The sequence below is a fragment of the Lissotriton helveticus genome, chromosome 11 (genome assembly GCF_964261635.1).
Source record: "Lissotriton helveticus chromosome 11, aLisHel1.1, whole genome shotgun sequence".
Lineage (NCBI taxonomy): Eukaryota > Metazoa > Chordata > Amphibia > Caudata > Salamandridae > Lissotriton > Lissotriton helveticus.
This window is the reverse complement of record NC_136072.1, coordinates 88,792,441-88,805,378: the sequence shown is the minus strand read 5'-3', so window position 1 is coordinate 88,805,378 and position 12,938 is coordinate 88,792,441. Positions and strand designations below refer to the sequence as shown.

General features: G+C 45.7%; 1 protein-coding gene across 1 annotated transcript; it reads left to right on the top strand.

Annotated features, from left to right (window-relative positions):
- The first annotated feature begins 3,664 nt into the window (after nucleotides 1–3,664).
- Nucleotides 3,665–4,059, top strand: LOC144792844 (large ribosomal subunit protein eL36). Its single transcript, XM_078668040.1, has one exon. The coding sequence runs from the start codon at nucleotides 3,690–3,692 to the stop codon at nucleotides 4,005–4,007; it is 318 nt and encodes a 105-aa protein (XP_078524166.1). The 5' UTR covers nucleotides 3,665–3,689; the 3' UTR covers nucleotides 4,008–4,059.
- The last annotated feature ends 8,879 nt before the right edge of the window (nucleotides 4,060–12,938 follow it).

Sequence of the window (12,938 nt, the reverse complement as noted above, 5' to 3'; positions counted from 1 at the left end):
CAGTCATCATTCTCCAGGTTGGGAAAAATCTGTCGCTGCACCCACCTGCACTGTGATCACTGACCCAGTGCTACCGTTGTACATAAACAAGTGCCATGGCCCCCCACAGGAGGCCACTGCAGCTTGCACCACCCATTGCCCTTGCCACGCTGCCAATGACAGTACCAACTGAACTACTAGCCATCACACTCTAACAAGTTTAACAATTCATCCATTTCCAGGCCCCCAAAACTACAAGAATGGCTTGGGCGGCAAGTATTAGTAATTTTTAACGTCTGTTGAATTAATAAACAACAGTTGTTTTGCTGATCTCTAAATTAGACAAACACCGCCACCATGGGGCAGACTGTCATAAGTGCAGGTGTTGATAATTAAGTGCCTGGACCCAGGACCTGAAACCACTGGTTCAAATTAAGCACTGCATGACTGACCTCTTTCAAAAGCAGGCCAAAAATTAAGAAAGTTTTAAACAGCTGGTCAATTTTTCACTAATGCACTGTTCCCGGTGCAGGCATGAGTTCGCATCTGCTCTGGGAACAGTGCATTTGTTGTGGTATGCGGTACTGTTACAGTCTACATCCAGCACCCAAACTTAAGTGTGCACCGTGGACAGTGAAGGACAGTGTGCCATATTCACAACACAGCAATAAGTCAGTATGTTATTGGCTTTACACAACATGATATTCAAGAAGCCACTTCAGGTCTTTTCAGAGTGATACACCCTATGCATGGTCCAAAATATTCTGGGGCTGTGTGACACAAATATCTGCAGATCATTGCAGTGTTTGAGAAGAGGCGGCCTTTGCATTGGCTGATTGCTAAGTCAAACTTTGGCTGTTCAGGTGAAAATGGCAACAGCTGCCGTTGGAAATTGTGCACACTGTCTGCAGTGACCTCAGTCTTTGAAAGCTGCTGGTTTGAAAACTAATGGAGATATTTACAACAAAATGTCGGAGAGCGGTGTTATGCCAAAATTGGTAACGCCGTGCTCTGGCATTTTTAAAATGCCGGGATGCTCCATATTTACAAAAATATGGCGCTCCCCTTTCTTTGAGACCAAGGCCTGCATTGGGAGTGCCACGGCGCAACTCAGGGTAGCAGTTCCGGCCTCTAGCAACCTCTAAATGACGTCCGTCTGTGTGCCTGATGGAACTAAAGGTTTCAAGTTATAAATGTGTTAAAATTTGAGGTGTGCAAAGTTGCAAACTTCTGTAGTACACTTTCTGCAGTTCTTGTGAACAACATTATTACCCTTACTACCAGAATTTGTCATAGATACAGGAGTTCTCATTTAATCAGGACCAACACGTCCCCTTTACGTTGTTTTCAGGGAAAGATATTGACAACATCCATCCAGTCTCACAGTCACATGGAAAACTTTTTTTAAAGTTAACTCATGACGAAATTAAAAGTCTACGGTGGACTTGGCCAGATCTGGCAGCAGAAAAAAACTAGCATTTTGGGACTTATTTGTACAGTGGAGATAGGATTCCCGTTTTTTTTATTTTTCCCCGGGTCCTATGATTATGACTTCTTCACTCCATGGACCTTTGTAATGGATTCCCCAGGTCATTGTTATGGTCCAACAGGTTGTTAGATACCTTGATGGAGTAATCTCGCTAGCCCTTCGTTATCCCATCTTCCTTTCTTTTTGGATGCTTCCTCCGCCAATCTGTCACTCGTGTCCCAGTATGAGGAACAACTAATATTCTTGGGTTTCTCTATTTAAGACACGTAAGGGGGTCAATGCTTCCTTAAAGAGGGTAAAGGCAAATGAGGACACAAAAAAAAGAAAGAAATTAAATGCATTGTCATCACCAGACATATTGAAAGCTTGAGGGGAAAAGCTATGCAGGGGTTTAAATGTAGGAAAATATAATTTTGTGGAATCTATTGGCAGGCCTTTGATTGGTATTTATGCAAGAATTCTTGAATACCCTTGTGATGGCACCTCCTTCAGAGGCGGCTATTCTGCTAAGGCGGAAGAGCTTCGCCCCACTGCTCTCAGAACAGAAAAAGAAAACGATGATACCCTTGTTGTTATCATTTTAATTTTCTTTGGTACGGGGCTGGGCTAGTGAGGGGTGGGGCTAGTGTCGGAGCCTTGGAGGAGTGGTTTGTGCACACTCTAAGTGCGCATAACGGTTTGGCCGTCTGTCTTGGCCTGGCCAAACAGTAATGTACACTTTGCATGTTCCCCACCAGGCTGTAACACACAGGCATGTGGGTAACATGTACAGCATCCCTGTCCCTGTCTGAGCTTCAAACCTCGGTGCTCAGACCAATCACAACGCTGCATAGCAACATTGTGATTGGCTTAGGGAAGTCTGTGTGCTTCCGGGACACGTCAGCAACAACAGAGGGGAGACAGAGGTGGCTGCAAGGAGGTAAGTGTTTTTTTTTAAATATTGTGTTCCCTCTTCACCGCCCCCACCACCATCCCCCCGTACCCCTGTTCCCTGCCAGCCACCACTGCCTCCCTTCAGACACAAAGGCACTTTACCCTTTTCTGTAAGTACTTTGAGCCTTTTAGACGTTGATTTGTTTGACAATGTAGGCCAGCATTTTATTACCTCTGTATGTTACCTGATCCTGTCATACGTTTCTCTGTGGGGGCCTTTTAAAAAAATGCACTGTGTTGGCGCAATTCTGTGATTAAATAAATATTATCAGGTGTAATTCGTATAGGTTATTCTGATGTTTTATTGTGCGCTCTACTGTGTATTTTATACGATGATTATTCTTTTATGATTATTCATTCATAATGGAATAAAGATGATGATGATTATGATGTAAGAATTTGCTTATGTAATAAAAACTACACAGCCCCAATGGTGACATTGTCTATTTGATCAGATACTTTCAAAAACTTTCCATCCTTATCTTTTTCCTTAACGTTGTTATATTTCTGGATCGCACGATTACCCGCTAGGGTACAGTGGCGCACACTGATCTGCAAATGTAGCCAATGCACAGGTGGTTGGGAGTAAAGTCTAGTTTTCAAATGTTTATGACAAGCAAGTAAACCAGTTAGGCTCGTGAAGAAAAGGGGCGGGAGTTTCATTGGTTGGCACCCAAGTAGGGGAACCAATGGCAGCCTTGGCGGTCACTGCAGAATTTTCACAGCACCAACTATTTGGCAGAATCTGAATGAAGAGACCTTGCCGGATGCACAGGAAACAATCATTGGTTGTGATAATGCTGGGTTAACGTTATTAACTGCCTTGTTGTAGATACGTATCAGATTGGTAATTGGAGGACAATATAGTTTGGCAAGTTAGTTGGAAATATGGGATTTGCACTCCAACCCAAAAACGATGAGCATTCTGGTGAAGCGGTAAAGGTTGGGCAAAATAGGCCAGGAGCCCTAGGTACAAGGGAGCAGATTTACTAAGATTTAGCCATGTGGACGCCCCGCATTTTAGGCACAGCCACGGAGCAACATGTTATTTGTGATTTACGAAGCCACACAAATCAAATTTGCATGGTTTAGTGTTGGTTGTTTCACTGCATAGTGCTGCCTTGCATTACTTTGCGTCAGGGAGCTGTTCCATGGGTGGAGAATGGGCATGGCTATGCATCTATTTGTGGATTTTGGGGCATTTCTAGATTACTAAAGCTAGTAAACTGGAGAATGGTTCAAAAAGCTACACCACGCTCCGGTGTGTCCGCCATAACGGAGTGCAGCTATGGCAATCCGCTATCCTATGGCCGTTGGCCTTAACAAAGGTCACAAAGTTACCAAGAATGTGTCCAAGCCCAGACAGTGCCGCAGGAGAGGGCGTTTGACCAAACACACCAAATTTGTTAGAGACATGATTCGTGAAGTGTGCGGCTTCGCTCCCTATGAGAGGCGTGCCATGGAGTTGCTCAAAGTGTCCAAGGACAAGCGTGCTCTTAAATTTATCAAGAAAAGGGTTGGTACTCACATTCGTGCCAAGCGAAAGAGGGAAGAGCTCAGCAACGTCCTGTCGGCAATGAGGAAGGCTGCTGCCAAGAAGGATTAAGCTGTACAACATACTGAACAATAAAAAGTTAAAAAACAGAAAAAAAAAAAAAGCTACACCACTTTGAACCAGTCGTAACGAGGAAAAATATCTTTATTTCTCCTTGTTACTTTCTCTTTCCATGCATGCTGTATTTTGCAGTGCACACAGAAATATGAAAATGTCTTTCAGGGTAGTTTTTGTGTGGGAAGGTATCCTTTCCATGTTGAAAACAATCCTGCCTGTAATGCAGGATCCCTTGTACAATGCTGCAAGGGTAATTGTGGTGGCGCTAGGGAGCGTACCATCCACCAGTGCAGTGGCGTAGCAAGGTCAGGTGGTACCTGGTGCTGAAAATTTCTTGTCACCCCCGGCTTGACAAAATGGCAAAAATATGTGTTTAAAACACATATTTTTGCCATTTTGTCACCCCTCTCAGTGATGACACTTGTCACCCCATGCTTGACAAAAAGGCATAAAAACATTTTTAAAACACATATTTTTGACATTTTGTCACCCCCCTCAGTGATGACACCTGGGGCGGCCCGCACTCACTGCCCCCCCTTCCAACGCTACTGCGCCAGTGCTAGGAAACAACAGAAATCCGCCATAACTTAATTGATATGGCACATTTCTACTGACTCCTTTTTATTCAATGCTCTGCAGCAAGTTGCCTTGCTGCGTTGCATGAAATGTAAGTAACTATGCCCCATGGTGTTACTACAGTTCAAGTGTGAACCAATAATGGCCCGAAAAATTAGGAAACCTTAAGGATTCAGCTTAAGAGCTAATTGCTTATTTATATCACAGTGTTTTCCTGTTTATCATGAAATAACATGAACATATAAACATTTCTTTAATTTTACGGTACCTTCAACTTTAAATGACCATTGGTAGATACTTAGAGTCCCCCTTCCCTTTAGGAATAATCAAAGACCATGAATTATGTCTGGGGTTGACTTACAGCACAGTACATTTAACTGCTAAAGCTTAATAAATGACCCTATAAACCAAAAATATCACTTCCCAATCGCCCAAGGCATCCACATTATGGCAGCAGCTTAAATGGGATTCTAAATCAAACCCAACGTGAGAGTGCTTCAAAGCAGGCTGCATGCTTGAGTCAACTAGGTAGCGACTAAAAGATGTCAATCAAGACACCAAAAAGGAAAATTGGAGTTAAGTGGATTTCCATGAAAATAGCCTTTAGAAACCAATTCCACCCTTGGAAAATGAAGCCATTCCAAATAAAGTTGTATAGATTGATTATGAAAGCAAAACTTTATGTTTGCACCAATAGGCCAAGGAGTGTGAGTGCGAAAACTACATTAATGAATTTGTTAATGCATCCATTAATCCGTTCATTTCACTATGACCTGCTGGATACATATGGGAATTAAAATCACAATAGCTCCACTCTCCAGCTTGAGGAAAACCGCGTATGTCGCAGGCTTTTACATCTTACGCCAACTGTCCAATTAAAATCATCCACACGGAATTAAACCGGCACCACATCAACGATAGGGTTCAGTTGGTCCCACTTTTACCCTGGGTTAGTGTATGGGTCAACCCGTAAGCACAGCTTTGTAGGATGTCATCTCATACTGCCTCAGTCTGGGTGAAGGGTGTGCTATTCCCTGACTGAGTTATATCTCTAAAACACTCCAGGCGTTGGGGTTGGCCTTTCTGTTTATGTCACCTAAGGGTATAAACAAAGAAGACAAACTCGGGATAAAGAGTCTCTCTTGAAAGTATTGTGTGGAGGGAAGGTTGCAAACCGAGTTTCTGAATAGCACAATGCTGGTTGATATAGGCAATTTGATAGAGCAGAGTCCGCCTTTTATGTTTCATCAGATTTGACGCAATGGGAGCGGTCTCTCCTTTTCCTCTTTATAGCTGGTACGGTTTGGCGGCTCTTGAGCATGGGAATCCACATTTGACACCTCAGGGGGAACTGCTCTGCCTTGCACCTGTGATGGGGTCTCAGCAGGCGCTATTACATGATATGTTTTTTTTAATTCATTTTAGTCATTCCTGCAGACTATTTCTCAAACCTTTCTTAAGCTCACTGGGTCACTGTAGATGAGTGGTTTTGTATCATATACAACTACTGAAACAATGTGCTATTTGTCTTAGGGCGTGCACCTTTCTTAAAGCGTCAGTTCTAGCCAGGAAAACTATGGAGGGGTAATTCCCCTTGTTTGATTGGTGTTGATAAAATATTGATATAACATACACTTTGTATTGTATCTTACTGTATTTTAACAAATTCGGTTTTAAAAATAGCCTATTTATATTTTTAATACACATCATGCACTTTATTAAAGTGTTCAATGCAGCGGCGGCTCCTCTGCAGTGGCGGAGGAGTGTTGCCTCACTGGCTCAGAGTCAGCAGCTGAAAAATAAAACAAAATGTTATTATTGTTTTTATTTCAGCTGCTGACTGAGCCAGCGTGTGTAGAGACAGGGAGGGCCGGGCCAAGGGAGGGAGGAGGAATGAAGTGGCATGTGCATTTCTAAGTGTGCATGTCTGTTTGGCTGGCCATCTTAGGCCGACCAAACAGACATGCGCAGTTAGGTTTCTACAACCCAGCTGTATTGCACAGCTGAGTTGGAGAAACAGCAGAGACACCCTGAACCTGAGCGAACGTTAAACCAGCCTGCTCAGGCCACTCCCCACGCTGCTCTCATGCTATTGGTAATATCTTGATAGCAGCGTGGTGATTGCACAGGGAGTCTCTGATGCTGTCCTTGTGTCGGCTGGGACCAGGAAGAAGCGAATCACAGAGGCACATGGCTGCTAGCAGCTTCAGGTAAGTCTTAGTTTTATTTTTCTCTCCCTCCCCGCGATCCCTCGCACCCACTCCACCTGCCCACCACTGTTTCTTAGTGTTGGACACCGCTGGTTAATTTTTTTAATCATATTTGTTCCCTGTTAACATTTTTTTTGACAATTTGGCTGTTCTAATGAGTCACTGTGCCATTTTTTCTCATGGAGCATTAATGTGACGTACGATCTTTCTCATTTAATTGCTTTATTATGATTATTTTATTTTCTATTATGGATGTACTGTATTGAAATGTGGCTTTTAGTGCCTCACTTGGTCGAATAAAGATTCTTTTGAATTTGAAAATTAAATGTCTGTGTGCCTGTTAAGTGAATAGCCAGCCTCCCATTACTGCTACTGGCTTAATTCTTCAATAAAATGGAGACATTTCTAGACAATGACTTTGTACAGCGTGATAGATACCGCTTGCGCTTGACTGCATTTTAAACTAATAGCTACAGAGAACACATTCAGGAGTTTGTTCTAATGTAGAAACCTATAAATTGAAGCTGTTAAAGAATAATAATGTTTTTTATATACAGGGCCGGACGGCAACAGAAACCGGCCCTGGCACACTGCTCAGCCACCTCCCCCCCCCCCCCAACCCCCCGGGAGTGCAGCCGAGCAGTTCGGCCGATTTTGTTACAGGGGGCCGATATTGCCGACCCCGGGTAACAAAAACGGCCCCCCAGGTGCCCAAAACCGGCCCCCCACCCTAGCGGACCACAGGGGAAACGCCCGCTATGGCCAGTCCGGCCCTGTTTATATAGCACTGGCCACTGGACTTTGCCACTTCACAGCACTCAACGTTAAAACATTGGGCTGCTTAATAATACTCTCTACTCTAAAGAATAGGTTGCTATTATCCAGCCCAATGTTTTAACGTTGAAATGATGAAAGGCTGAGCCAGGCTTGCTGATCTTGTTTTTTTGTCATTTTGGCCTTGTTTTGTTTATAATATAATAACCTACTATTATAAACCTGTGTGGAGTCTATTTATTGTGTATTCATTATGTTACATGTGTGTGTTGCACAAATACTTTACACATTGCCTCTTTCGATACGCCTGACTGCTCTGTGCCAAGCTGTCAGAGGTTGAGCACATGTTAGCTTTAAGTGTGTCTAGCTTACCCTAACAAGAGTGGTGGTTCCTGCCTGGCATGGTTGCATACCTTATCCATACATGAATCCCATTCCTAACAATGGTGATCAGCGGGTGGATAGGACTTGTTTTTGAGTAATACTATATAGTAACTCATTGTTCACTACAACTCTATACTTAGACCATTTTGAGCCTTTTTCAATTCTACCTGATCTGACATGTCCTGTTTTTTTTCCAAAGTTCCATATTTTCTGCATAGTTGGGGGTCCTGCTTGGTAATATGGAATTTGAGCTGACCAATCTGGAGGTATAGACAGTGGCCTAGCTCAAGTGGTTGTGCCATGAGAGAGGGTTGGTCCGTAAGGGACCGCCAAGTAGCTGTGCTTCAAAAAACCTTAACAGCATGGGCAGCTGCCTACCTGGAAGGAAAATTGATGACAAGGAGTGATCTGTGTCTGAGGAAGGATCAGAGCGGGACCTGACAGAGGGTCTTGTCATGCAGCCTACAAAGATGGGGAGCAATTTTCTCCCAGGACTGGCAGTCCATTCTAAGCCAGGCAGCAGTGTGTCTTCAAAGAGACTGTCCCCAGAGGAGATGGTGGACAGGAAGGAGGAGAGACGCTAAAGCTAGAGCTTGCCAAGATGGAGAAGGACAAGAATCAGACCCTTGCCATTGCTAAGCCTGAGAAGGTGTAAGCTCTAGAGAGGATGCTAGCCATAGTGGAAAGGAAGATGGCCCATGAGCTAAGCCTTAGACAGCTGGATATTTGAGCCCTCCAAGTTGGATCCAGCAACAGCAATATTGGTGGCAGCATACCTGCAGTATATTCACAGGAGTCCAGATTTGAAATCCCAAAGGAAATGGTGAATAATTATGTCTGGTGCGGGATGGCATAAACAAATGGTTGCAAAAAGAACAAATGATGGACAAAATGCAGAATAATGTCAAAGACTCACCCCAGTAAAGAGGACGCCACACCCTTCAAGCACCAAATATGGTCTAAGAGGCTTTGAACATTCAAAACCTTTGGCACTGCAGAGATTTGATAATACGACTGGGATCACATTCCGGCGCCCACTGGGGCTGAATTAATTCAAGAAAGAAAGGACAGAGAGGAGGAGCCTAGCCCGGGAGCGTGATGGTCGCCTTTTAGCTCGGCTCCGTCGGCCCTCCGGCCAACCTCGAATATCCTGCAATTTATCCTGTACTGAGACGATACTTCACTACAGCTATTGGAATTTAATGATCTACTCCTACTCACTGTCTGGTCCGGAAGCTCCTGCGTGCTGTGGGTCCGCAGTTGTGTCCTCGAGCAGATTGGGGCCTCCGGGTGTTTGAGACCGGGGCCTCGCCTGTGGGACCCGACCGGCGGTGCTGAGATTGCCGGCCCCGGCCGAGAGGATGGGCCACTGGTGGGAGCCGTTGTGTGTATACCCCGGTGATCCTGAACCGGCCCCGATTTGTGGACCATGCGGCTGGAAGGGGACGAGATGTGTTGGGGCTGACTGTGTGGAGGGGTCCCTTCGCCTTTGTTCTGGCCGGCGGCCTTGGACCCTGCGCCTGGCTCTCGCTTGTGGGGGCCCGCCGCTGTTCGTACGGGGCCCCCCCCCCCATCGAGAGTCTACCCTTTCTGTGCCAGTGAGACCGTTGTTGGGGACCTCCGGAGTTCTGTAAAGTCCTACATTTGGGAACCGTTTGGAGGCCCACGGTGGAGTGCGGGGCGGCGAAACTCACAAGATGGCTATCGGCAATGTGGGGGGTGCTCCGCCTTGCACCGAAGAACTTTGCTGGCCGGACTGCACGGGGGCCTGGGCGTGTGCTCTTGAACACACGCTCGGAGATGTCCTAGACGCCTTGATGTCCTTATACGCTGTCTTGGCCCCCGGTGCTTCTACCGACTCCATACGGCCCGCCGCCATTTTGGGTCGACGCTCTTTCATGCACCCTTATCGGCCTGCTGTCTCCATTGTTTTGCCCCCTCTGGCTGCGCCAAGAGTTGATGCCGCTGTTCTTCGGCCGCTTGATGGGCCAGTGGCTTTTGAACCTCCGGTTTTTCACCGCCCGGAATTTGAGGACTTGCACACGACGCGGAGACCTGCTCCTTCCCGGGTAGTTGGGAACTGTGGTGGACTGCTGTTTGCTCTCGCTTCGATGGATTCATGCCTTTGTCCTGGAGGGGTGCCTTTGTATTGTCGAATTGCGAGACTGGACACCTGCTTATTTTTGCCTGCCCTGCTGTTGCTGCTACAATTGATTTGTTTCATTGATTTTTTGTATCCCAGTAGCTTGGTGGCTCTCCCTAATCTACGTCACTGCCGTAACCCTAGTCAGCATTCCGATTATTCTGTATTGGATGGTCTGCTCCATGTTGTCCTTTATTGGGTTGGTTTCGTGGTTAGGAAGGGCTGGGGGTAAGTTGCACAACATCGATAGACTGCTGGGTTACCTGCCTGTCGTACTGTCGCTTGTATTCTCGATATTGTGAGACTTTGCAAAAGAATATTCCCCCCCCCCCCCCCTTTGCGGGTTATTGATGTATGTGAAGGTGCAATATTGATCTGGTAGTTATTCATCTGATGGTCGGGGGAGGGCCGCAGCCGAGTATATTTGTTCGTATCCTCTGGCTCCTCCCTCCCATATTATTATTTTTTTTGTTTTTGTTTCATATTCCTTCCTCTCCTTCTTTTTTGTCTCCTTATTCTTCTTTCTGTCTTTACTATATTTCGGGTTTCGGATTAGGGCGACAGGCACGCTGTTTGGAGGGTAGGCCGTAGCCTTCTGCAGGGGTGCGGGGCGGGACGGGTGGGCGGGGTCTTTCAGATGTTTATTTTCTTGGTTCTATGGCCCTTTTCTATCCCTTTATAGAGGTGCCGCTTCTGTCCTCGCTTCTCTGGCATGTGTGGGTTGGAGTCTGTTGCTATGCCACTTTTCTCAGTTTTTGATGTTTTCTGTCGCGACTTCCATACCCTTCCTCTCGCCAGCTTTTTATTTTCTTCTGTGTTATTAGCCGCGGGTTGCTTGGCTCAGGGCGGCGCCCTTCTTGTACGTTATGCTTCTCCTTTTATTTTCTTTCTTTTTGTTCCTCTTTTTTTTTCCTTCTTCCTAATTCTAGTCCTTGTTGAATCCTTTCCCTCAGTTTCCCCCCTATTTTTCCCCCTCTTCCCCCCCTTCTTCCCCCCCCCTTCTTCCCACCCCCCCTTTTTTCCCCAGGCTAGTATGGCGGGTTGGTTGAGTTCGTGCAGTTTATCTGCTCCCCTTGCGTTTGTCAGCGTATCATTGGGTGGGGGGCATGCGATGCTCGTAGTATTTGTATGCTTATCTTATATTTTGCATTTGTTTTATGCTACGATGACCTCGTGTCTTCGCATCCTCCCCCCCCCCCTCCTTTCATTTTGACAAGGGTGTATTCCTGTACACCGGGCTTTCCCGTGTTCTCCACGACCCTGCCATGAGCCTTGTTCCCCTTATTATAAAATGGACCTTCATTGTTCCTGAGACTGGGCCGTTGAAGTCGCGTGTTCCTTTTTCAGTAATGTTTTATATATGTTTGCTTGCCTGCCGACTGGCCTTGTGTTGCTTATTTCGACTTTTGATCGCTTTTTGACTTGGAGCCGGCCGAATTGGTTGTAGGCCCACGAATGTATATCCTATTGCTGCAAATAAACGTTTAAAAAAAAAAAAAAAAAAAGAAAGAAACGACATTGACAAAAACTAAACCCACTGGGGGAATACGTTTCTCGTAGGAAACAACAGGTACCAGCATGCCAAAAAAACAGAAACTCACTTGAGAGGCCCACAGGGCCGCATAAATGATGTGCGTGCAGTATGGTGCCGTGGACCATTTCAGTTTTATCAACAGTTACCTCTGATGAAGGAGCTCACGAGCTCTGAAACCTGTAAGGAGGCTGTTATTTTCAGAGCTGAATCGCTGGTCTTTTATTAAAAGGATTAGTCAAGCACTCAGCTATTGGAGGCGTTCTTGCCTCAGGGCATCTTTTTGGTGAATATATATATATATATATATCACAAACTTTCGCCTGGCGGGAAAGACATAGCCGCACTCGCAATGATGAGGGTCAAAATTCATTTATTTACAGCGTGGGCAGTCCTGAAGCATTTCGGTCTTCATGACCTTTTTTGAAGGTAAGCCCCAGCATATAGGGAAAGCGCACCTTTAGTAACATGCTCATTTTATACATTCTTGCCTTCTGGTGGATGCCCTGATGGGACCATTTTCTAAGCATGCTGGAACTTGCAGTGCGCTTACCCCACAATCACACCCTCCAGTAGGAAACGCCATTTTATTTAATATCGCTTTTTTGCTGTGTTCATCATTGCTCCATCGCATAACCAATTTTAAGGCTGCACAGAGTCCAAACCGAATCCAGTCTTTGGTGGCAACCACTGTCCCTGGTCGTTTTCACTGGCTGCAGGAAGCGGTTCAATTCTGGACAATCACGGCACTCTTTGCTGGCGGTGCATAGCTTGCGGCGGAAGCAAGCCGCTGAACATCTCACAAACTCTCTCCTGGTGGGAAAGACATAGCCACACTCACAATGATGAGGGTCAAAATTCATTTATTTACAGCATGGGCAGTCCTGACGCGTTTCGGTCTTCATAACCTTTTTCAAAGGTAAGCCCCGGCATATAGGGAATGCGCACCTTTAGTAACATGCTCATTTTATACATTCTTGCCTTCTGGTGGATGCCCTGATGGGACCATTTTCTAAGCATGCTGGAACTTGCAGTGCGCTTACCCCACAATCACACCCTCCAGTAGGAAACGCCATTTTATTTAATATCGCTTTTTTGCTGTGTTCATCATTGCTCCATCGCATAACCAATTTTAAGGCTGCACAGAGTCCAAACCGAATCCAGTCTTTGGTGGCAACCACTATCCCTGGTCGTTTTCACTGGCTGCAGGAAGCGGTTCAATTCGGGACAATCACGGCACTCTTTGCTGGCGGTGCATAGCTTGCGGCGGAAGCAAGCCGCTGAACATCACACAAACTCTCTCCTAG